The sequence below is a fragment of the Desmodus rotundus genome, chromosome 12, assembly GCF_022682495.2.
Source record: "Desmodus rotundus isolate HL8 chromosome 12, HLdesRot8A.1, whole genome shotgun sequence".
NCBI classification, from domain to species: Eukaryota; Metazoa; Chordata; class Mammalia; order Chiroptera; family Phyllostomidae; genus Desmodus; species Desmodus rotundus.
In genome coordinates this window covers 30,355,039-30,381,313 of record NC_071398.1, presented here as the reverse complement: position 1 = coordinate 30,381,313, position 26,275 = coordinate 30,355,039, and the positions used below count along the sequence as shown (strand labels likewise).

Genomic DNA, 26,275 nt, shown 5'->3' with positions numbered 1-26,275 from the left:
AGCCAAACCAGTGGGACAGCTAGAAGCCACATCTCACTGTTTGGCTTGGGAGGTGGAGTGGGGTTGGGGCTGGAGCTACAGGAGATGCTGATGCTCCTCAGAAGGTGCCAAGGTGGGGGAGAGGGGCCGTGCCCTGGTTCCTTCCCTTTCCTCCGTGCGCCTTCAGTCTCCCCTGCTGCTGCTTGCTCTGGGGGACTTCTCTGAGAGAGAGCAAACCCGGGAGCCCTGGGAGAGGAACTGCATGTGTAACCAGCCAGGGCGCTCAGGCACTTTTACCCCCTTCTTCCGTCACAGCTGGCCTGCCCTACCAGTTCTGGTTGCCTTTTTGTTAAGGTTTGGTTAGGTCAGCCTGCCACACTCAAAAGCCAGCATTTCCAAAGGCAAACGCCGCTTTCCTCCTTTACTCCCCGGAGGAGATGCAGTTGGGCAAAGGGAGAAAGATTTCGACACCCTTTCTCCATTTGTTTCTAAAGTTGGTGCCATCTAGCTAGTCCACAAAGGAGGAGGTCAGGCTACTTATAGAACTCAGCTATTTTCAGATGTTTTTCATATGCCTAAAAAAATGTCACCTTTCAAAATATATAATTCGGTGTATTTTAGCATATTCACATAGTTGTACAGCTACCACTGCTCTTGAAATATAGAGTGCCTCTAGTACCCCAGAAAGACTCTGTTCCCACTACAACTCACCCTACACTTGTCCTTTCCCCCAGTCTCTGGTCACCTTTAACCTGTTTCCTATGTCTGTGGATTTGCCCACTCTAGATACTTCATGCAACTGTAATCCTACAAGGTTTGTTCTTTGTGGCTGACTCACACTTGGCATAATGTTTTTAAGGCCCATCCACCCTGCAGTACGTGTCAGAATATTCTTTATGGCTGCACATATTCCGTTGTTTTCGATGCACCACGTTGTGTGTATCCACGAGTTGTCTCCACTTTCCAGCCGTGGAGGAATTCCGCTGTGAACATTTGTATACAACTAATACATTTTTATATGCGTTGAAGCACCTAGTACCTGATCAGTAAAAATTGATTGGATGCAGTGTACGAGTGTGTGCGCCATGGGCACACATGCACTGTTTTTCCTTGGTTTGGGAAAGGAACCAGTGTTTGTGTGGTCTTTAGCTGAACCCACTTTGTGTGTGTATCTGAAAGCTATGTCTGAGAAAAGTTGACATCCTAAAAAAGAATTATTAGCAGAATGATTCAGAGCTCTTTTTACAATCCTGTTGCAAAAGGCAGTAATGAGTTAGCTGAATCAGATCATGCCCCATAATTATAAAGTATGTGAATCTTGGGGTGTGAAACATGCGTGTGGAAATGGAGACACACACGTGCTTTGCTGTCTGACTTCTCCAGTGAGCTGGTTGGCTCATTGTCTGAGTCTTTCTGGACTTCGTAGTCAGGCAAGTTTTTTTTTTTTTTTTTTTGTCAGGCAAGTTTTAATGACAGCTGTGCAGCACCTGGGAGTGAAGCCAGGAGCCCCTAGAGAGGGAGCGGAAGCTTGTGTGGAGCCCCCACTCCTTGTCTGCTGATTGATGACTGTCTTAATGTGGTGTGCGTGAGGGGGAGGGAAGACCAGCACGACGAGAGTGACTGATTTGTAGAAAAATCAAGGGGTAAGGCAAAGGATATATGAAATTGAAGACTGTCGTTAGGGTAAGTGGTCAATTTTGGGGCCATAGATTTCTTTAGTACAGTACCTCTGACTTCATTTGGTGTAGTTTAGTGTCTAATTAATTGGTTGTTGAAAGTGCAGGTTTTGGGGCCAGATTGCCTCAATTTAAATTCTGGCTGTGCCACTGACTAGCTTAGTGTGTTTCTTGACTTCTAAGTCCTGATTTTCTCAATTATATAAAATGGTATTAAATATAATGTCTGCACCATGCATTTATTGTGAGGAATGAATGCACACAGCATAGAATAAACTCTCCACAGATAGTTTTCTTATGAATGGTAACAGTTAAAAAAGAAATAAAACAACGGTTTGTTAAACTACCTGGATTCTAGAGACTGCTATTAGTTATTCTGTCAAGGTGATACAATACCCTGTACTTACGAAGCCTCAGATTATTTGATTGATTTGACACTTGGAAAAGTGGGGCCAAATGCCAAAGGGACACTGTTTGAGATGAAAAGAGTGATGCTTTTTGCACACAGTTCCTGCTTGGGCCAGGCTGTACCATTTTTAAAAGGGGTCTTTTCTGGTCGAGGATGAGCCACTAGACTGAATTTCCTGTCTGGTGGGCCTGTGTAATGTTGACTCAGGTTTTATGGGATAAATTGTTCCTTTGTTCAGTAAATGTCCCAGGGCTTCCTGGTATAGCGTGGTACAATAGCATGTAATTTTGTAAGGTGTAAACTTTGAAATACCTCAAGGAAGCATTTACATGCCAAGGGCTTAACACTCTGTTTGTACTCGAATTCCATGGAGTTATTGGATGCTCGCGTACTTTCCGTAAATGTCACCATGTGGCCTGTTAGAAGGGGCTGGGTGACACTGAGTGGCACCTTGCCCTGTTGGAATGCTGTTCTGCACATAACTCAGCCGCACTGAAAGCACACACTCCCACAACGTTGCACATGTATTTTTGTGCTGCCTATAGATCTGGCTGCGTACAACATGGGGATTTTTTAAGACTCCATATTTAGGAGTGATGGCAGTTGAAAAGTGCCTGTTGGAGATTCAGATATAAACAGGCTTTTTTTGGGTGGCTTTATTTTTCTGAAAGGGTATGTGAAGTCTTTTTATGGAAAATTTTCCCATTTTGGTTACAAAGCAGAGTGGTACTTGGCTGCTGCTACCAAAAGTAAATTAAGTCCTCCATGCCTGGGTCACCAGAGGACAAAACACCCATAAGGTTTGTGGGCAGAAATCCCTTATCCTAGTGCATCTCAGCTTCTGGGAGTCATTTAAAGATGATAGCTTATTGACACTTTTCCATAGGTCTCTGGGCCTTCAGGTTCTCCATTATTAGAGTAACATTGGTAGCATTCGGCTCTCCTGCATATTTTTTTTGAAGTAGAATTGGACCATCCTAGTTGTTGAATTGTTCCCCATGTTGTACTTCTTAAGCATTACATCAAAGAATTTATTTAAAGGGGAGGTTGCTTCTTGCCCAGCACGTGTGGCTGCTTCTCAACTTCTCTGTTGTGCAGTTGTATTATGTGGCTCATTCCTTCAGCACCCAGCACAGAGGAGATGGAGATGTTGTGCCATCCATTTCAGTCTGGGGGGTGGGGCCGGCTCCGAAGAGGGCCCTTTTCCCACCATGCAGAGTGCCTGTCGAGGCCAGTGCTTGGAGACGGTGTGAACCTGCAGGTGGTGGTATCATGGCACACCCGGACTCTCCTTCCAAGCCTTGTTCGTTTGGCATTTTTATCGTGAATTTGAATAGAAAATACACTTACTAATCTGTGGGAGAGCAAATAAGTTGTTGACAAATTCAGCATCCAAAATTATCCTGTGGACCAAATCTGGCAAGAGGTATTTACTAGCAAGAGGTAATCTAGAAGTGGATTTTGTAAAACCCATCCACTTGTGATAACTCTTAGCAAAGTGAAAATAGAGGGAACAACGTAATAAAGGCTATATATGACAAACCTACAGCTACCATCATACTCAATGGTGAGAAGCTGAAAGTGTTTTAAGATCAGGAACAAGGCAAGCGTGTTCACTTTTACCATTTTTATTTAACATAATATTGGAAGTTCTAGCCACAGCAATCAGACAAGAAAAAGAAGTAAAAGGCATCCAGATTGGAAAGGAGGAAGTAAAACTGTCATTATTTGCAGATGACATGATATTATATTTAGAACCCCAAAGAGTCTATCAAAAGCTAGTAGAACTGATTACTGAATTAAGTAAAGTAACAAGATACAAAATTAATATTCAGAAATTATTTGCATTATTAACACAAATAAAACTGTCAGAAAGAGAAATTAAGAAAATCCCATTTGTAATTGCATCAAAAATACCTAGGAACAAATTTAACCGAGGAGGTAAAAGATGTGTACTCAGAAAACTGTAAGATATTGAAGAGATAAATTGAAGAGGATACAGATGGAAGCATATACTGTGCTCATGGATAGAAAGAATTAACATCATTGAAATATTCATACTTCCCTGGCCAGATAGTTCAGTTGGTTAGGGCATTGTCCTAGTATGATAGGGTTGTGGGTTTGAACCCCAGTCAGGACACATACAAGAATCAACCAATGGCCCTGGCTGGTGTGGCTCAGTGGATTGAGTGCTGGCCTGTGAACCAAAGAGTCACTGGTTGGATTCCCAGTTAGGCACATGCTTGGGTTTCGGGCCAGGTCCCCAGCCCGGGACACGTGAGGGGCAACCACACATTGATGTTTCTCTTCCTCTCTCCCTCCCTTCCGCTCTCTAAAAATAAATAAGTAACATCTTTAAACAATAAAAATAAAATATTTTTTAAAAAAAGAATCAAACAATGAATGCATAAAGAAGTGGAATAACACATTGATGTTTCTCTCTCCCTGTCCCCATCACCCTCTCCCTCTCCCCTTCTCCCCTTCCTCCTTCCCTCTTTCTTCCTCTCCCTCTCCTAAAATTTATATGGAACCACAAAAGACCCCAAATAGCCAAAGCAATCTTGAGAAAGAAGTAGGAGATACCATGACCAAACTGTACTACAAGGCTATAGTAATCAAAACAGCATGGCACTAGCATGAAAACAGACACACAGATCAGTGGAGCAGGAGAGAGCCCAGAAATAAGCCCACGCCAATATGGTCAATTAGTCTGTGACAAAAAAGGCAAGAGTATATAGTGAGAAAAACACAGTCTCTTCAATAAATGGTGTTGGAAAAACTGGACAGATTCATGCAAAAAAGAAAGAAAGAAACTAGACTACTTTCTTATGGCATATACAAGAATAAACCCAAAATGGATTGACTCGAGTGTAGGACCTGAAACCATAAAACTCCTAGAGGAGAACATAGGTGGTGAATTCTAATGACATTGCTCTTAGTAATATTTTTTCGGATATGTCTCCTTAGGCAAGAAAAAAATAAACAAGTGGAACTACATCAGACTACAATGTTTTTGCACAGCAAAGGACACCAAGGGAAACCATCACCAAAATAAAAAGAAAACTTACTAAGAAGATAATTTGCTAGTGATATACCCGATTGGGGTTAATATCCAAAATATGTAAGGAACTCATACAAATTAACACTTAAAAGACAAACAATCTGATTTAAAAATGGGCAGAGAACCTGGAGAGACATTTTTTCAAAGAGGACATACAGATGGCCAATAGACATATGAAAAGATGCTCAACATCATTCATCATCAGAGAAATGCAAATTAAAACCACAATGAGTATCACCCCCCACCTGTCACAATAGCTATCATCAAAAAATCAACAAACAAGTGTTTAAGAGGATGTGGAGCAAAGGGAACTTTCATGCACTGTTGGTGGGTTTGCAAATTGATATAGCCTCTATGGGAACAGTGTGGAAGTTGCTCAAAAAATTAAAAATAGAACTGTCATGTGGCCCAGCACTCCCACTTCTGGGTATTTATCTGAAAAATCCAAAACACAAATTTGAAAAGATATATGCATCCCTCGGTTCATTGCAGCATTATTTACAATAGCCAAGATATGGAAGCAGCCCGTGTCCATTGATAGACGATTGGGTAAAGGAGTGGTACATACATACAATGCACCATTACTCAACTGTAGAAAGAATGAAATCTACCATCTGCAACAACATGGATGGATGTAGAGGGTATTGTGCTGAGTGAAATAAGTCAGACAAAGACAAATATCACATGATTTCACTTACACGTGGAAACTAAGATACAAAATAAATGAACAAACAACACAGAAATGGACTCATCAGTAAGACGACAAACTGGTGGTTGCCGGGTGGGAAGGAGGTTGGGGGAGCTGGGTGAAAAAGGTGAACGGGATTGGGAGGTAAATTGGCAGTTACAAAATAGTCATGGGGAGGTACAGTACAGCTTGGGGAATATAGTCAGTAGTGCTCTGACAACTGTATGGTTCAGTCCGCAGGATACTAGACATATTGGGGGATCACTTCATAAGTTATGTAAATGACTACTATGCTGTACACCAGAAACTAATATTGATACAGTATTGAATGTCAACTGTAATTGAAAAATTCTTAAAAATTTAAAAAATACTTTCAAATATGGTTAATAAACTAAATACAAATATGCTATCAATAAAAGGCTAAAATTTTAAAAAAGCTTTGAAGTGGGATAAATTTTTCATGTCAATTGCATATAAAAACAGGATTAAGAAATATGACTTAAAAAAAAAAGCTGGCCTTGCTCCTAGAATAGAGGGATTTGGAACTGTAATTCTGGTAGGCATGGACATACGATGAGGCTACCCAGAGGCCAGTGTTAAAGGTTGAACAGGTATTGGTGACTTTTGGCTGGCTTTTCATGGTGAGCCCAGTGGTCATTTTGAGTGACACATTGAGAGATGTTAATAAGTTTAGGGCATTAGTGGAGAGAGACCAGTATGATCAAGCTTTTGAAGAAAGGTGAGAAGTGAATTTGGTCTGGGTTGGAATGAGGGAAGGCTCTGAGGGGGGTGTCTCATAGTGCTGTGTGATGAACTGTTCATCTGAAATTTGATGAAGAGGAGATTACTTAGATTGGGCAGCTCAGGCTTCCTTTTACTTTGAGATTCTGCATGCTGATGTATTCTTTAGGGCACCTGGTTTTGACGGCAGCTGTACAGAATGGTGCATCCTATAACTGTGGTTTGGGCTATAACCGTTCCTTGCAGCCTGGAGTTGTTGAGGTATTTGGGGGACATGGGACTTGACAGTGGGGTTCTGTAGGTGGGAGAACCAAGCCTAGAGAGCAACCAGTCAACTGGGGTGAGCAGAGGTACCTGGGCCGTGGGGGTTGATTCCAGCATAGAAAGAATCTGTTTATCAGGTTGGTTATTTTCTCGTTTTTGAGTTTTAAGTATTGTTTGCATATTTGGGATAACAGTCCTTTATCATACATGTCTTCTGCAAATATTTTCCCCCAGACTTCTTTTCTAATTTGCTTGATACTGTCTTTTGCACAGCAGATTTAAATTTTATAAAGTTTAGCTTATCAGCTATTTTACATTTAGGTCTATGATCCATTTTGGATAAATTTTTGTGAAGAGTGTAAGATCTGTGTCTTGGTTTGTTACTTTGCTTGTGGATGTCCAGTTGGCCCAGCACTGTTTGTTGAAGAGACTATCTTTGTTCCTTTGTCAAGGATCAGTTGACTGTATTTACTGGGGTCTATTCCTGTGCTGTCTGTTCTGTTCCATTGACCTGTTTGTTTATTCTTTCACCAAAACCACACTGTCTTGAGTGGTTTTGAACTCAGATGGCATTAGTCTTCCACTTTGTTCTTCTCCTTTAATATTGTGTTGGCTATTCTGGGGCTTTTGCTTCTTGTAAACTTTGGATCAGTATATTGGTATTCACAAAATAATTTGCTGGGATTTTGATTGAGATTACATTGCATTTAGAGATTAAGTTAGGAAGAACTTACATCTTGACAGTTAGTGTCTTCCTCTCCATGAACATAGAATGTTCATCCATCTATTTAGTTCTTTGAGTTTGTTCATCAGAATTTTGTATTTTTCCCCATATAGATCTTGTATGTATTTTGTTAGATTTATACCTATGTATTTTATTTTAGGGTGTTAATGTAAATGGTATTGTTTTAAATTCAAATTTCACTTGTTCACTGTTGGTTTATAGGGAAACAATTGACTTTCATATATTAACTTTGTTGCCTACAATTTTGTTATAATTTCTTATTAGTTCTAGGAGTTTTCTTTTCAACTTCTTTGGATTTCTTTTTGGGTTGGCCAGAAAGTCTGTGTTTTTTTCGTAAAATAAAAGACAGAGTTTTCATTATCACCAATAACTTCATTGATTTGGATATTTTGAGCATGTCAGCTATCTTCCACGTGGTGTAACATTTATCGTTCTCAGTTAATATCTTTGATTTGTTTTGATCGCTGTCAATTTCAACTGGTCTGCCTGTCCATGGAACATCATCCTCTGAGAAATCTCCAGCATGAAATTTTGCAAACCACTTTTAACACATTTGATCAGTCACAGCACCTTCTCCATACACTGCACAAATCTTTTTTTTTTTTTTTTGCATTTCAGTTGTGTTTTTACCTTTTTGGAAAAAATAAGGCATAATACGCTGAAAATGCTGTGTATTTTCTTCCACCTTCAATGTAATGGCTACACACAAATTCACCAGTTTTAATAAGTTTTTTAAATGCGCAGTGATGTGACAGCTGTCACATTATAACCTAACAAAATTGTTTCAAACGAAGTTAAAGACAGGTGCTACTAGAGCGATCTTACAGAAAAAAGCAAATGAACTTTTTGGCCAACTCATAGATAGATGATTGTGTGATTTGCTAACAAAGATAGTTTTGTATCTCCCTTCTCATTGTGTATAAATTTTATAGACTTTTCTTGCCTTACTGCATTAGCGAGGACTTCCAATACAGTGCTGAAAAGGAGTGGTGAAAGGGTTCATCCTAGACAGGGCAAGCTTTGAGTTTTTAATTAAGTGTGGTATTCGCTGTAGGGATTTTTTCTTTTGGTAGTTCTTTTTCTTAAAATATATTTTATTGATTATGCTATTACAGTTGTCCCATTTTTCCCCCTTCACTCCTCTCCACCCTGCACACCCCCTCCTGCCCACATTCCCCCGCTTTAGTTCATGTCCATGGGTCATACATATAAGTACTTTGGCTTCTCCATTTCCTATACTGTTCTTACCCTCCCCCTGTCTATTTTCTACCTACCATTTATGATACTTATTCTCTGTACCTTTCCCCCCTCTGTCCCCCTCCCACTTCCCTGATGATAACCTTCCATGTGATCTCCATTTCTGTGGTTCTGTTCCTGTTCTAGTTGTTTGCCTAGTTTGCTTTTGTTTTTGTTTTAGGTGTGGTTGTAATAACTGTGAGTTTGCTGTCATTTTTACTGTTCATATTTTTTATCTTCTTTTTCTTAGATACGTCCCTTTAACATTTCATATAATAAGGGCTTGGTGATGATGAACTCCTATAACTTGACCTTATCTGAGAAGCACTTTATCTGCCCTTCCATTCTAAATGAAAGCTTTACTGGATAGAGCAATCTTGGATGTAGGTTCTTGCCTTTCATGACTTGGAATACTTCTTTCCAGCCCCTTCTTGCCTGTAAGGTCTCTTTTGAGAAATCAGCTGACAGTTTTATGGGAACTCCTTTGTAGGTAACTGTGTCCTTTTCTCTTGCTGCTTCTAAGATTCTCTCCTTCTGTGTAATCTTGGGTAATGTAATTATGATGTGCTTTGGTGTGTTCCTCCTTGGGTCCAGCTTCTTTGGGACTCTCTGAGCTTCCTGGACTTCCTGGAAGTCTATTTCCTTTGCCAGATTAGGGAAGTTCTCCTTCATTATTTGTTCAAATAAGTTTTCAGTTTCTTCCTCTTCCTCTTCTCCTTCTGGCACCCCTATAATTCTGATGTTGGAACGTTTGAAGATGTCCTGGAGGTTTCTAAGCCTCTCCTCATTTTTCTGAATTCTTGTTTCTTCATTCTTTTCTGGTTGGATGTTTCTTCCTTCTGGTCTATGCTGTTGATTTGAGTCCCGGTTTCCTTCCCATCACTGTTGGTTCCCTGTACATTTTCTTTCATTTCACTTAGCATAGCCTTTTTTTTTTTCATCTAATTTGTGACCAAATTCAACCAATTCTGTGAGCGTCCTAATTACCAGTGTTTTGAACTGTGCATCTGATAGGCTGGCTATCTGTTCGCTGCTTAGTTGAATTATTTCTGGAGCTTTGAAGTGTTCTGTCATTTGGGCCAGTTTTTTTTTTTCTTGGCGTGTCTGTTACTTAAATGGGCGGAGCGTTAGGTGTTCCCCCAGACGGGGTAATGCTGGTGGCTGCACTGTGATGCAGTATGTGCGGAGGGGCTGAGAGGGAACAGTGCTGCTTGCTCCGCTCTCTGCTGGTTTTCAGTCACTTCCCCCGCTACCCACAAGCAAAGTGGGCCCTTCTGGTGCTGATTCCTGGGTGGATTTATGTATATTCTAGGACCCTGTGGGTCTCTCCAACGAACTCTTTGTGAGGCTGGCAGTTTCTCCCACTGCCACCTCAACCCCCGCAGGTGTTTTCAGTCAGTGGTTTGAGGCTTTATTTCCCAGCGCTGGAGCCCTGGGATTGCGCAGTCTGTTTCGCTCCCCCTTTGTTCCTGCCGGTTTATCTGTGCGGGAATGTGGGACTGCTAGGTCCGCCAGCCACCGCCTCGTGGAGTCCGCTAACTGCTGCCTTGCTGGCCAGCTGCAGCCTTGCCCACCCCAGTCTTCCAGCCACCACTTTGTCAAGAGTCCTCTCTGCCCAGCTGTGTGTCTCTGCCCATCCTACCGGTCTGGATGAATGTGTCTTCTTTTATCTCCTTGGTTGTCGGACTTCCATGCAGTTCGATTTTCTGTTAGTTCTGGTTGTTTTTTGTTTTTAAATTGTCCTTGTATTGGTTGTGCGAGGAGGCACAGTGTGTCTACCTATGCCTCCATCTTCTTTTTTGGTAGTTCTTTGTTAAGTTCAGAGTGTTCTCTGTTCTAGTTTACTGAGGCTTTTTTTTTTTTTTTTTAAATAATGAACAGGTGCTTTGTCAAATGGCTTTTTCTTTATTATCGTGTGATTTTTCTTTTTTACTCTATTGATGTGGTGGGTCATATTAATTGATTTTTAAATGTTGAGCCGGACTGGCATACGTAGCATAAACCCCACTTGGTCATAGTTTTGTACTTTCTGGATTCATTTTGCTAGTATTTTATTGAGGATTTTTGCATCTTTGTTTACTAGAGACGTTGGTCTGTAGTCTTCTTTTCTTGTGATGTCTTTGTCTGGCTTTGGTATTGGGATAGCACTGGATAGAGGATAGGAACTGCCCTCTGGAAGACATTATAGAAGATTGCTGTAATTTCCTTCAGTGTTTGTTAAACTCACCAACAAACACATCTGGGCCTGGTGCTGTCTGTTTTTGAAGGTTATTAATTATCGATTCAATTTCCTTAATAGATACATACCTGTTGAGATCGTCTGTTTCTTCTTGTGTGTGTTTTGGCAAATTGTCTTTTAAGGAATTGGCCCATTTCATCTGGGTAATCAGATCTGTGGGCATGGAGTTGTTCATACTGTTCTTTATTCTTTTGATTTCCATGGGGTATGTAATGATGTTTCCACTTTCATTTCTGGTATTAGTCATTTCTGTCCTCATTTTCTCTTAGCTTGGTTAGAGGCTTGTCAATTTTATTGATCTTTCTGAAGAACCAGATTTTGGTTTTGTCGATTTTTCTCTACTGATTTTCTGTTTTCAATTTCATTAATTTCCGGTCTTATTATTCTGGTCTGGTTTCTTATTATTTATTTTCATCTGCCTGCTTTGGGTTTGATTTTCCTTTTTTCACTTCCCTAAGGTAGAAATTTAGATTATTGATTTTTGACCTTTCTCCTTTTCTAATATGTGCATTCAGTCCTATACATTTATTTCTTAGCACTGTTTGTGCATTCCACACATTTCGATAAGTAGTTTTCATTTTCATTCAGTTCAAAATATTTTAAAATTTCTCCTTTGACCCATATATTATTTAGAAGTATATTGTTTAATTTCTGCATATTTTGGGATTTTTCAGTTATCCTTCTGTTACTGATTTCTAGTTTAATTCCAAAGCAAACTTTTTATGATTTTTATTTTTATTTTTAATTTTTTAAAAGATTTTAATTAATTTTAGAGAGAGGGGGAGGGAGGGAGAAAGAGAGGGAGAGGAACATTAATGTGTGGTTGCCTCTCACACACCCCCAACTGGGAACCTGGCCCACAACCCAGGCATGTGCCCTGACTGGGAATTGAACCAGCAACCCTTTGGTTTGCAGGATGGCCCTCAATCCACTGAGCCACACCAGCCAAGGGCTGATTTTTATTTTTTAAAATTCATTAAGGTGTGTTTTCTGGCCCAGAACGTGGTGTGTCTTTGTGAATGTTCTATGTGAGCTTGAGAAAAATGTTTATTCTGCTATTGTAGGATGAAGTAGTCTGTAGGTGTCAGTTATATCTGGTTGATTGAGTTAGTTGAGTTCAACTATGTTCTTACTGATTTCTCCCTGCTGTATCTGTCCATTTTTTAGAGAAAGACATTCATTTCTCCAACTATGACAGAGAATTCATCTGTCTCTTATTGCTATTCTAGTAGTTTTTACCTCACATAGTTTGGGCGCTTTGTTGTTAGGTGCATATGTGTTAAGAATTGTTGTCTTTTTAGAGAATTTTTACAATGTCCCTTTATAATGATGTAATGTCTTTTTAAAAATCACTGATTAACTTCCTTTGTTTTGAAGTCTGTTCTGTCTGAAATGAATTTAGCTACTCTTACTTTCCTTTGATTACTGTTAGCATAGTTTTTAGCACCCATTTACTTTTAATCTGTACGCGCCTTTAACTTGGGTTTGTTGTAGACAACATGTAGCTGGCTCTTGTGTTTTGATCCACTCTGACAATTTGTGACTTTCAATGACTGCATTTAGACCGTTGACATTAGAACTAATTATGCTACAGTTGGCTTAATTTTTATTACATTCATTATTTTCTATTTTTTGCCTTGATATTTGTTATGTTTTTCTTTCACTGTCTTTGCCTTTTGTGGTTTTAATTGAGCATTCTGTATGGTTATATTTTCTCTCCTTTATTAGCATATGAGTTATACTGTTTTTTTTAGTGGTTGCCTGACATTTACAACTAATCCAAGTACACTTTCAAATAACACTATATGACTTCATGAGTGATGTGAATAGTTTATCGTAAAAAATAACTCTAATTCCTTACCTCTGTCCTTTGTATCATTGCTGTCATTCATTTTACTTACATATAAGTACACAGAATGAAATATGTTGCCTATTATTTTAAACAAATTGTTATCTTTTAGATCAATTAGGTAAAAATTTTTATTATTTTTCCTTTTTTTGATGCTCTCTTTATTTCTGATGTGAATTATTTCCCATTTCTCTGAAGAACTTTTTGAAAACGTATCTGCAGGTATGCATTGTTTACTGACGGCATGTGTTCTGAGGAATGTGTCGTTAGGTGATTCTCTCATTGTGCAAACATCACAGAGTGCACTTACATAAACGTAGATGGTACAGCCTACTACACCCCTAGGCTAGGTAGTCTGGGCTGTTGCTCCTGGGCTGCAAGCTTGTACATCATGTTACTGTACCGAATACTGTAAGCGATAAACATTGAAAACGTACAGTAAAAATACAGTACAAAAGAGAAAAAACAATGCACCTGTATAGGGTGCTTACCATGAAGGGAGTGTGTAGGACTGCAAGCTGCTCTGGGTGAGGCGGTGAGCAAGGGGTGAGTGAATGAGAAGGCCTCGGGCGCTACCGTGCACCCCTGCAGACTCTGTAAACACTGTGCACTTGGCTACACTATGTATGTAAAACACACGTACATCGTATAGCTGTACAAATACATTTTCTTTCTTTATATCCTTATTTTATAAGCTTTCTTCCATTTAAAAGTTTTTAATTTTAATTTTATTTTCTAAACGGTTTTTGTTAAAAACTAAGACACAAACACATGCATCAGCTTAAGCCTGCACAGAGTCAGGGTCCTCAGCATGCGGCCTCCCACCTCCGCATCCATCCCACGGGAAGGTCTTCTGGGGCAGTAACACATGTGTCCCTGTCATCTATGATAATGACGCCTTCTCCTGGACGACTCCTGAAGGATCTGCCGGAGGCTGTACTTGAGGACGTCCCACTCCTTTCAAAAATATGTCCATGGAGGTTGGCTAGGTTTGTTTTTTATTTTCATCATAGATTTGCTTGTAAGCACATAATACACCATGAACATTCCTCTCTATTAAAGAAAACCTGTCAGTGTTGGGGTTCATGTTTTCAGCATTTTTAAGGAGCTCGTTGAAGTCTGCAAAAGCTCCTGGTCAAATTAAATGGTACTTAGTAAGTGCTTGCAAAACAGAAATCGGTCTAAAAAGTGGTCTTTTGTTTTGTTTTGTTTTTAACTGTAGATCACCAGGAGGTCCTTCAGGTCGGAGTGGACATCGGATGGTAGCCTGGAAGAGACAGTTAATCCTTTTTGGTGGCTTCCATGAGAGTACAAGGTTGGTGCCAATAGCAGGAAGCATTTTCTTTCCTGGAGTAGTAAGGAGTAGACTTCTTATGGGAAGAATCATTCTGAATACATGTGGAAAATGCCGCCCATCTCCTAAAACCAGTGCCAGCTTCCTGGGCTTGCAGCTCAAGTAGCCAACCAGGGCCCCACACGTAGGAGGGCTTGGGCTTGGTTTACTGCTCTGTTCTCACTGTCTTGAAATTCTGAACAATCATTGAACAGGCCCCGCATTTTTATTTTGCCCCGAGCCCTGCAGATGGTGTGGTCAGTCTTACCTAACACAGGATTCTCCGACTTAAGCCTGGTACGGGATCCCCTGGAGGGCTGGTTAAAACTCTGGCTGCTGAGCCCACCTCAGGTTTCTGACTCAGTAGGCCTAGGGCCCGAGGATCTGCATTTCTGCAGACTTGCAGGTGATGCTGATGCTGCTGGCCAGGGGACCCTTCCCTCAGTGGGGAATGCAGTGCTACCTGGTGGTCTGCAGGGGTGTCTGAGGAGGGGCCTCCACTTTCCTCCAGTGTCATGGTCACCTCGGTGTACACCACACTGGTTTCCCAGGCCAGCCTAGCGGGCTCCTGATTGTCTTAAGCCTGTTGTCTGTACAGATACCCTCTTGAATATCCTTAGTTTAATCTAGAAAAACCAGGCATACGGTGAAGAGGTTAGTAGTATTCCTGTCACCGTCGTACTACAGTAGCATTTTGGGTAGTAAATGTCCAGACTAATGCCTGGTGAAGGCCATGTTTGCAGTGCTTTTTCTCTGACCATGACCTTGTCAAAGGAGGTGGATGGATATCTTTCTCTGAGTGCCTCATTTTTGCTCTCTTCTCTCCTCCTTTAAAAAATAGCATTCTTATCAATTTGTTCGTTGTGGAGGCCCCATTGACACTTTGTCATGTTATACATCCATTTGCACAATTTTTTTGATAATGACTGGCTTATGAAATGAAACCCTCACACACACATGTGAAGAAGGAGGCACTTGGTGAGCGAGGAGTGAGTGCTGTAATTTTTCCCCACTCCCACATCCTAGGCCGAGGGTTGTAGTGTAGTTTGGCTCCATTAATGCTTCCATTTTCTTCATGAATAAAGAATATTTTTATGAATTGAGAAACAGGGATATAAATTCTTAAATGCTTTTGGGTGGGATTTTAAAAGTATAATTCATATTAAACAAGGAGTGATTTTGTACCTTTAAAGACATAACTTGGGCATAATCAAGCTTTAGTTTTATGTCTTGTGATGCAGTTTACCAAGTGGTTTTCACACATTCTCTTAAAGCTATTTCATCATCTCAAGTGAAAGTTGAAGAAGCCAAAAGAGCTAATAAGGAACAGAACTTGGCCTTAACCAAAGATTGCCGATTTTCAGTGGGTCTTGTGTTCTGCCCTCCTGCCCTCCCCCCGGCTCACCGCCCCAGCTCTGCCCTCCTGCTGAGTAGGAGTTCAGTTACTTGTTGCCATTTGGGTCACAGCTTGGGCTATTTTTAAAAATTAATACCCAAGGGATGGTCATTTTTATTTATTCTTGGAACTTTTAAAAAAATTTTTATTGTTATTCAATTACAGTTGTATGCCTTTTCTCCCCATCCCTCCACCCCACCCCAGCCAAAGCCCCCTTCCTCCCCCAGCTCCACCCACCCCTTGATTTTGTCCATGTGTCCTTTATAGTAGTGTTTATTCTTGGAACTTTTTTATAAAAAGAAATAACTGCCACGCCCTCCTCCTGGTGCTCCAGGTTATAAAGCAAGTGAAGTTTTACAGTGCTTGTAATTTGCAACCATTTAAAAATCAGAACTTTTTTCAAAGCTATTGTTGTCTGTTACCTTGGTTAAAATTATTGTTTATGACGTATTTCAAACATAAAAAATGAAGACACTAGAACAAATAGCTGTGTAGTCACTGTCTGTGTTGAACAGGTGAGTTTGACTTTTAAAAACCAAAGAACAGTTGACAGTTACTGTATGTTCAGAATAGGATATTTTTGCTGAAAATCTAGTGGGAAATCTGAGGAAACAGTGGAATGTGGTGAAGTCTTTTAAAAACTACAGGCTTCTCTGTTCTACGCACTAAAGGGTGCATTTGATCATGCTGCCAGTCAGAAAGTTTCGGTTTCTTGTCGTCCACCAACGGCTTGTTCTGTTTCACATGCTGTGCTTTGCACAGCGTTTGGGGGTATAGGCAGGCACAGTGGTCCTTCTGCTGTGGAGCCCAGTCTTGGAGTATTGAAGTGCAGTGTACAGGACAGAAATTCCTTCAGACTGGGTTGGAGCTGTTTGCTTCCTCCATGTCTTCTTTTAAAAGTTAGTTCTAGGCGCTCCCTTCTGAACAGCTGGAGAGTGCCTGTTATTCTGTGGGTGTAATTTTGACCTGAGGCCTGTGGCCATCTGTCAAATTCCCCCGTCAGGACACAGCATTCTCCCTATGTGTCGGGCAGAGCTGCTGCTTTCCCTGCACCTGGGGCACTTGCAAGGCCTTCTCTGCATTTTGAGTCCAGGAGCATTAAACAGGACAGGGCTGCCGTGCTTCCTGAAATGCCTCAACCATGTCCTTGTTTTTGTTGCCTGTGCTGATGGAGTCGAAGGATTTGAACCTCTGGCATCTTTCAGTTTTGGGCCTTCTTGACCCCATTTCTCCACCCAGCCCAGGGTCTCTTCACGGCTTTTGCCAAGCTGTAAATATCTCCGTCCTGAGAATTCATTTAGGTCTGTAATTCATTGTTAAACTTAAAATTACATGCATAGTAACCTAATGTAATTATTTGCAAGATGATGATTTTATAAACTATGTAAAGAAGTATGGTATAACTTTCAGATTAGAAAGACTTTCAGATCCGGGCAAATTACTATGTTTCTATGGTCTAGCATTATTTTTATCTTCAAATGCAAACTCACATATGCTTTCAGTCCTGTCTTGGATTTAAATTTTAATTAAACTGACAGTACAAATGGTGGAAAACTTAACTTTAAATTAGGTCTGCTTTTTAATGTCACTGTGTTTTTGTCTGTGTGACTTTATTTATTATAACCAGAGATTACATCTATTACAATGACGTGTATGCCTTTAACCTGGACACATTCACGTGGAGCAAGCTGTCCCCATCAGGGACTGGTCCCACACCCAGATCGGGCTGCCAAATGTCTGTCACTCCCCAGGGCAGTATCGTCGTCTATGGGGGCTACTCGAAACAGGTAAGGTGTGGTGTATAGGAAAGGACAGTAACTTCTGTCTGTTGCCTTTTCAATTTCACCAATAACTTACTGCATATAGTTTCATATAAATGATTCTTTTTATTGAGTTAGAGATGGGCAGAGATGGTGTTAATCTGCTCTAGCCATATTATGTTCTAATCTACATGCCTGAAAAATGCTGCACTATGAATAATTTGGTTTGTGGGGATCTCATGCTGTATGTCGTTCCACTGCAGAGTAGACCACGACTTGTGTCTCCTTTCCATTGCGAATGGGCCTTTTCTTTTCTTAGCTGCAAGCAGTGCCAGCCTGCTGGCATGCGCATCCTTGTGCGCACCTCTCGGGTGCACACGCTGCTGCAGGGCGTCCAGCCTGTGGGCCCTGTGGGGCCCAGGATGGCTGTGAGTGCGGCCCAACACAAAATCATACACTTACTTAAAACCTCTTTTTTCCTCATCGATTTTTGTTAGTGTTTGTATGTTTAATGTGCGGCCCGAGACAACTCTTCTTCTTCCACTGTGACCCGGAGATGCCAGAAGGTTGGACAGCCCTTTTAGGGGGTCTCCTGCTGGCTGTTGCCTCCCTACAGTGTGCCACTCACAGCATCCAGCCCCCCAGCATTCTCTCACTTGTGCTCACCTGCACTTCGCCAACGTGTGGGCGGGTCTGACCCTGAGAGGGATGTATTGGTATCTCACTGTAGGATTTTTCTATGTTGTTTTTTCATTTTGAAAACTTTTCCAACATTCACTGACTAGAAAGAATTAGTGAATACTTATGTATCTTCCCACCTAGATCCCGCTATTGATATTTCACTATACATGTTTTATTACATATTTGTTCATATCTGTACTGCTGTGCACTCATTGTTTTTTATGTATTTTAAAGAAAAGTGTGGAGACATCTGTACACTTCCCCCCAGATACCAGAATGTGTGTATTGTTAAGTTGAGTTCACTGTTTAACTTTTCAAATACCTACAGTGAGCTACACACATTTTGAGTGTGTACTCTTTGGTTATGACAAATGTGTGCACCTGTGAGCCTTGGTTGCCGTGCCCTCCCCAGCCACCCCCCGACCTCACCACCCTCCAGAGACAAGTACTCTTCTGGCCTTTCCCCCCTGACATTCGATTTGCCTATTCTGGAACCTCGGGCAGATGCAGTCATACAACATGTGTTCTTTAGAGGAAGTCTCCTTCCACTCAGCATGTTTTGAGATTCCGCCACATTGCACGTTCATGCTGGTTAGTGTTTGCTACACACCACAGTTTGTCCATTTTTTTATTGGTGGACTCCTGGTCTCTTTGTACTTTTTGAGTACTCTGAGTAAAGGGCTGTGAGTATTCCTGTGCAGCTCATTCTCGGCTGTGCATTTTGATATTTCTCGGGTAGGTTCCTAGGAGTAAACCTGCCGGGCCACGGAGGGGTGTGACTTCATAAGAAACCACCACGCCTCTTCCCAGAGTAGTTGCCCGAAGCCGCCTGAGAGCTGTGGCCGCTCCACATCCTTGTCGGCACTTGCTGGTGTCACCCTTTTTACTTCCAGCCTTTCTGGTCGATGTCTGCCGCCTCGTGTGGTTTTAATTCTCACTTCTTCCAGATGAAATGGGCCCTCCAACTTGGTGGCTGAGCAGGCTACTGGGGGGGGGTGGGGGTGGGGACAGCTGTGGCAGGGAGGTGTCCTATGCCTACCATCTTCCATACCCCCACCCACCCCAGTGAGCAGTCAGCCTTGGTTCTGGAAAGAGAAAATTGACGTGTTTTCTCAGCTGTGGCCGGCCCAGCCTCAGCTAGGTGTTTGACAGGAGGGTCCTGAGAGACAGACTGCTGTGGCCGGAAGCTGTGCGGAGCACCTAGATCCAGTCCTGTATCGCAGCACATGCTTCGTGGAGTAAACCAGGACAGTGCGCACAGAGTGAACCTTGTCGGGCTGTTGTGGCTTTAATTGAAATAGTGCCTAGTTCTTGGTGCCTGCTTTTCTCCAGCCCACCACATGAACTGGCCAGGTGGCTAATCCGAGTCCACTTACTCCAGGCCTGTGGCATTTGGATTACAGTGGAAGGCTTGTCTGTTTGGGGTTCATGGGGGGGATTTATCAGAAGTAGTGAAAAATTTGAGTTGTGAATTCTATGAAATATTGACAAGCGATTAGTCTAAGTAGGCAGTAGGCATGGAATAAGTGACAGTAGTCTGCTCAAGTCCCTTTTGGAGCATCTTTCACAGGGAGCCTCCTGGATGGGAGAGCTCCTCCTCACCTGGTGTCACCACCTGGCAAGGGGGGTGGCTGGGCGATCTTCATAGTGGGCTGATGACCTGCTGAGCACATTGTCCAGTGACAACGCCTTGGAACCGTCTCAGAGCAGCCTGCACAAGTAGGGTCTTCAATCATGAGCGTCAGAAAGAACAGCCTCCTGTGGTTTCTGTGTTTCGTGAATGGTCCAGCTGGGGACCTCACCCATCACCGCGCCTGGTTTTGAGAAACTGCTGCCATTGTAAATTCAGGGGAACCAGGATGAAATTCTGATAACTTTATAAATCTGACCTCCCATTGGCCAAGATGCTGAGGGTGGCTGGAAGTCAACCTATAACATCAGCAGGCAAGAGAACGAAGTCAGCCTGCCACCTCAACGCTGCTCCAGACACGTGAGCTGGGAGGAATCCATGGCATTTTAAAGTACAGTGGTCTCCTTATGTGTGGGGAGTATGTTTTAAGTCTGTCTCCCAGTGGATGCCTGAAACCATGGAGAGTACCAACCCCTGTGTATACCTCATTTTTCCTATACACACATACTTATGATAGAGTCTAATTTATAAACCAGATGTAGTAAAAGAGTAACAACAGTAACTAACAATAAAATAGAAGAGTTACAATGATGTACTGTAATAAAGTTGTGAGTGCTTGCTCGCTCCCTCCCCAGTAATTTCTGTGTGTTTCAGTGCAGACCTGTCCCTGAATCTGGCCACTCAGTGACTGTGCAGTGGGTGTCTTGGTGTCACTCGGATCGGGGTTCCTTGCTGAAGGCTTTCTGTAGGCTCAGTGCTTTCCGGCACCATGTGCGGTCCTCAGTGGCAGCACATTGCTCTGCTCATGTCTTCCACCCACAAATTCGATGCCTTTTCCACCTCAACTAACTTACATGTGCTGTGGCCTTAACTTTTGCAGTTTGAGGTGTGACAGCAAAAGCAGCATGAATTTCTTTTTCCTTCTTAGCAGTTTCATGGTTAGAAGATTTGTTCTTACTGTACATCTTAGCAACCTCAGCATACAGGTTTTTTTCTTCCCTTATTAAGTCAGGAGTGCTCACACTTAATGGAAACACGGCTTCTTGTTGGCATATGTGAATTGCTGGCATCACTACCCCCATGCTTTGGGGCATGAGTAAGCAAATAAGGTTGACTTGAATACACACTGTGATACCATCACAGTCGATTCAATAACTGATTTGATTGTGACTAACGGGCAGGAAGCATATACAGTGTTGAGGCACCAAAGGAATGATTCACGTCTCTGGTGGGATGGTGTGAGGTTTCATCCTGCTATTTCATGCCTTGCAGTTTGAAAATGTGCGTTGTTTATATGGTTGACCACAGGTTAAATGAAGTGGGGGGAGTGAAACCGTGAGTAAGGGGAGGCGACTGTAGCTGATCCTCGCCTGTCTGCGAGATGACTCGAGCACACATGCAGATGGGGCTGTCTCTGTCAGTTAGCTGGAACCAGAACCGCCAGGCTGGCGGGCCTCCTGCCCTTGCTGTTAGTTGTATTGCTATTTCTTAGCTCTCAGGACTGGAGCTTTATGTGTTCGCACAGTTCCTGGTTTGGATGTGTTGTGAGGCTGCTCTGATCAACCCTGGAAGAGCAGGTAACTTGAAGCTAGCTTCTCTCTTTCAGGGCTTTTCATTTTGTTTGCATCTTGACCAAGTTGCAGCTACTTTCTATGGAACCTCTCCTGTCCTTTGGGGATGAACTTTGGAATGCCCCAGAGAGCGAGATTACTGAGTTTGGTTCTCTGGAGTGCAGGGCCTTTGCTCACGTCAGAGCTGTTGCCACCTTTTCCAAGGACTGGATGCACTGAAAATGGGAGTCTGGGGCAGCCTGGGGTGTCTGTTCCCATGACAGTTGAAATGAGTCCATCTCCGAGCCTAAGACTGAGGGAGCCAGAGCTGCTGGTTCAAGGACGTGGGTACAGAGCTTGGGTGTGGGCTGTGAGGGCGCAGCCTGGGGCTGGGGTGGGGGAGGGTGGTATGGGCAGCCCAGTGCTGATCTCTGGGGTCTCAGAGAGATGCTGAATAATTTCAGAGACAGTTGAGGTTTTTTCAACTTGATGTTGTGACACTTGATACACATCTGTCTCTCAGATGTTTTTGGATCCCATTAATACTGAATAAGACAGAAATTTGTGAGTGGAGGAATAGTTCTGCTCTGTGGAGTGAAGGCCTGGGTTACTGCTGTGTGGCATTAACATCAGTCCCCAGAGCTGCTTAGAGGAGGAGGCTCATCCTTAGAGGAAGGCTGGATGGACCCTCTTCAGAGCTTCGACTCGCGAGGTGGAAATTTGGCATCTCCAAAAATTCATGCAAATTCTATTTCCTCTTCTAGTACAGTTTACCCCAGGGAAAAGACTAACTGGGTAAAGTTAAAGTCAGTGTGATTTGCAGGAGTAGAAATATCTGGCACAGGTGATCTACAATAAGAGAATAGCAACACAAGGCAGCTTTTTGTTCCTTTTGAGAACAGGGAGATTGGATTTTGGGGAAGTCACCACACTTTAAGAAAAGAAATCTCTTTGAAGGAGGAGTTAGAAAGTTACTGGGGTGTGCTGACCTGTTAACTAGTCAGCTCCTGTTGGAAAGGTGTGGCATTCTCGTCCCCCAGCCAGAGCTGTTCCTGGCTGTCACTCTGGAGGCTGTGGGCATGGGTGAGCTAGTAGCCCTCCTTAGGAAGGGTTCTGGCTATCCGGGCCTTTAAGGGGGTGTGTTTAAGTGTTCTGGCATAAAAGCCTGTTGGTTCTGAGAAGCAATCATTGCTGTCAGCAGAACAGTACAGCTAATGTCAGCAGGTACCGTGACAAATATGAGGCCAGAGAGAGTTTGGCTGAAGCATAGCTGTTGTCTGAGTTTCTAATGACAAGAATGATGAGTAGAGATGTCACTGAGTTCCTTCCCCTCCCCCCTCCCCCCACCAGTGGGAGAGGCCTCTGGGTGTGCATTTAGTTCCTAATAAAGCTGGGTCTTTCAGTCTGGAAGGGTGGGTAGGCGTGGAGTGGCAGCCATTTCCTCAGTGTTAACCTGCTAGAAAAAGAGAATATCTAGTCGTAGGAACGGTATAACATGCAGAAATTGCATCAGTTGAATTGTGCAGATGTTCCCAGAAGAAAAACAAGAGGCTTGCCCCAGTTTTCACTTCCCAAGACTCCAGCTGTTTCCCACACACGACTCTTGTTGAACCTCCTTGGTGTTAGGATACTCTTGGATTGTTTGTTTTGTTTCCAAAAGAATCGCTTCCCCTCCCTTATAGTAAATGCGGTACATGCTCATTAGTTAAAAGAAAAATAATTGTGCGTCTACATTTTCTGACTCTGTCAGCTGAGTGGGTCAAGAAGCAGCAGCACCCAGCAGCAGTGAGTGCACCCGGGGCCCAGATCTTAGTTTCTAGTACCACCTTCATAAAAAGAGCCAGGACTCCTTGGAGAAATGGCCAATTCTAGGACTAGGGCAAGAAATATGCCAGGTGAGTCTGGAGCATCCTGTAGTGCCAAATCCTAAGAAAATATTTATAAGAAACCCACATTGATGGGGTGTGTCAAAGGAACCAGGAGCCAACTGAAAGAGTTCCCAGTGGTCGAAGCTGGAACCATTTCAGCAACAAAATGCAATGACGCTGGATTGCAGCCCGATGTGCAGTGTAAATAACCATGGGCCCGTATGATACAGACAAATGGTTGAATAGGTAAATGGGAGGAGGAGACAAAGCTGCGGTGCAGCGTTCCACAGACATCGGGCGGACAGCGTGACCTCGGAGAGGTGGAGCGTGACTTCCTTCTCTGCAAATGGGGGCTTCAAAGTGGTGTCCCCTTGAAGAGGACAGTGTGGAAGGTTGGCAGTGGGGTGGGCGGGTGATAAAGTGATGGTGACAGCATGCATCCTTGATGTGATGTGATGAGAGGGGTGCTGTACCTCTGGGACCCACCACCAAAAACCCCACAGCCCTGTGCAGCCCGGAGAAAAACAGCACTCTGCAAAGCACCTGGCCTGCACTCCTCAAAACTGCCGCGGTCATCGGAAGCAAGGCACGTCTAAAAGCTGTCAGGCCCAGAGGAATCGGAGGGTCCATGACTACTCAGTATAGCACGGTGTCCCAGAACAGAAAAGGACAGTAGGGGAAACTAAGGAAATCTAAATAAAGAATTGTCTCAGTTAATAGCGGTTTGTCTCTTGGTTCATTAATTGTGACAGATGTGTCCCCCTAATGTAAGATGTTAACTGTAGGGGACCTGGGTGCAGGGTAGGTGGGAATCCTTGGTGCCGTCTTCTGAATTTTTCTGTACAACTATTCTGAAATTGAAATTTTGTTAAAATAGGGAATTTAAAGTACAAATACAAAGAAATTAAGTTTTACTGAGATCCTGCCACCCAGGGTAATACATTTGCCAAGTGTTTGGGTGGCAGCTCCGGCGTGAGGCCTGGGACGTTGCTGTGGAGAATGAGGTGTCTGGTCTGCGTAGCTAATAACACTGGTTTGGAGCTGTGAAGACCCTGCGTTCAGACACCTGTGCTTGTTTTAAAAGCTCAGACGTTTTCACATGGGCAGTGGCTGGCTTCTGCAGCATTAATTTGGTCCTTGCAGTGAGGCCTGCATCACATGATTGGAATGATGGGAACTGAAGATACGACGCAGGGACTGAAAATGGGGAGGTCGCTGTGTCGTGATACCATTAGTGGTCCCACGGGGTCTCCATTAGAGCCCCCATCCACTTAAAGCAGGTTTGCTGTGGAAGCCACAGAAAGCTGTAGTAAGGAAGAGCACGAGAGTGTTTCTAGCACGATCGTGGTGGTTAGAATGGCAGATTTTTACATTTTAAAATCTACTCTTAGGTCTTGTGGCTGGTGCCCTGCTACTTCTCACATGACTCCCCTTTTCCTTTGCAGAGAGTCAAGAAAGATGTGGACAAAGGCACCCAGCATTCAGATATGTTCCTGCTGAAATCTGAGGAAGGGAGAGAAGGTTCGTGGACTGTGGGAGGGGATGGGCCCATGGGCGGCCTGCGTGTTGCTACAAAAGGCAGGGCAGAGAAGCCAGCCCAGCTGCCCCTGTGGATGTGGGGTTGGTGTCAGTCTCCTGTGTGCCGCCTGGAGCTGTGCAGAAGCCGTCCTCACCCCTGAGCAGGCCAGGCAGGACACTCCATAAGTAACCTCAGCTGTCCGCTTGTCTGCACAGCAGAAGTGGCTGAGGAGTGTTCACCCTCTGAGGGAGTTGAGGGTGGGCTGGCTTGAAAACACTGCCAAACCAAGAACTCCCCTTCGTAGAGAGCAGGGACCTCAGCTTTCTAGTCATTTCTCTTGTTCTTGCTCAGGATCAAGTGACTGCTGTTAATCTGTAGGCTTCTGGAATGCTTACTGTGGGGTTGACACCCCCAGCGTTCACTTTTTCAAGCTCCTTTACAAAAAGCAGAGTCGTGGTTCATTTGGGTGATGCAGGTCTTGTGATGAGAGGACTGGACTGGACCCAAGGGATCCAGGATGACCTAGGCCTGCTTTATGACCTCTAGTGCGTTATTTCATCTCCCTGTGAGATGTCTCCTGTAAAATGAGGGGTTGTTGTACAGAATACCTTTATCTCTTCTGCTTTAAAATTCTTCAAGCCAAGGTTTTAGAAATATTCCTACCCAGGCGCTTCTCAGGTGCCAAGTTATTGCATGACTAACGACGACATCTGCATTTTCAAGTGGAAACTTAGGTTTAGAGCCATGTAGCAACTTGCTCAGTTTATACATCAATGGACTTAAACTTGAAAGCTGGACTATGTTCCAGAGAGGGAGACCCCAAGCTTGTGTGTTGCCCCAGCATCCTGGTCATCAGGCCCTTGACCCCTGGTGAGAAGGACATGGTACACCATGAGCTGACGCATGCCCGTATGTAGGTGGCACCCAAGTATGTCTTACCTGGTATGTGCAGGGCACTCTGACGTGCATCCTTTCCTGTCTCCTCCAAGCATTACGATGCTGGTGGTAGTGAATCATCCCAGGGCCCACTGATGGGCACAGCATGGAGTCCCCCTGTGCTGTGCACCGATGGAGGACACGTAGGCAGGACACAGTGGAATGTTTGCCACTTGCTACTTTTGTTAAGTTTTTTTAATGGTTGTTAGAGGGAATAGCTCACTTCCTTTTTCTAGATGTGGAAAATATACCCCCACATTTTGTGCTAGGTCACATTTTGAGGGTGATAACAGAAGTTAGACACAAGCCAGAGGGAAGACAATAAGGTGGTGTTGCCTGTAGGAGGGCCTGTAGGCATGCAGCCACGACCCAGCAACCCACGCAGGAGGGAGGGAGGATGGAGTGAGAGCCCTCATGGAGGCCAGGGTGCAGTGAGGGCTTCTCCCAGCACTGGGTGTGCCCGCCTCCACGCTGTGCCTCATCCCTGCCTCCATTCACGGCTGGGAAGTGCTCCCCTCCACGCTGCGTCTCAACACTGGCCCATCCGCAGGTGGAAAGCGTCCCTAGAGGGCAGTGTTTGAAGGGTTTGTGGAAAAGGTGACCCTCGTATTGAAGTTCAGTACAAACTAAACTTCAGGGAGAATTAAAGTCGGGGTGGGTCATTGAATTGTGTTTTGTTTTTCTGCAGAGGGAGCAAAACTTGCTGTATTTTTAG

The 26,275-nt window shown here is 43.4% G+C and overlaps 1 protein-coding gene across 2 annotated transcripts in view; it reads left to right on the top strand.

Moving 5' to 3' along the window:
• The window catches only part of KLHDC4 (kelch domain containing 4), a 92,989-nt gene that overhangs the window by 63,935 nt on the left and 2,779 nt on the right, over nucleotides 1-26,275 (top strand). For both annotated transcript variants that reach the window (XM_053914435.1, XM_024556004.3), the window contains exons 6-8: nucleotides 14,110-14,202; nucleotides 17,244-17,403; nucleotides 24,551-24,626. In XM_053914435.1, coding sequence (XP_053770410.1) covers nucleotides 14,110-14,202; nucleotides 17,244-17,403; nucleotides 24,551-24,626 — 329 coding nt within the window. The remainder of the gene's footprint in view (nucleotides 1-14,109; nucleotides 14,203-17,243; nucleotides 17,404-24,550; nucleotides 24,627-26,275) is intronic.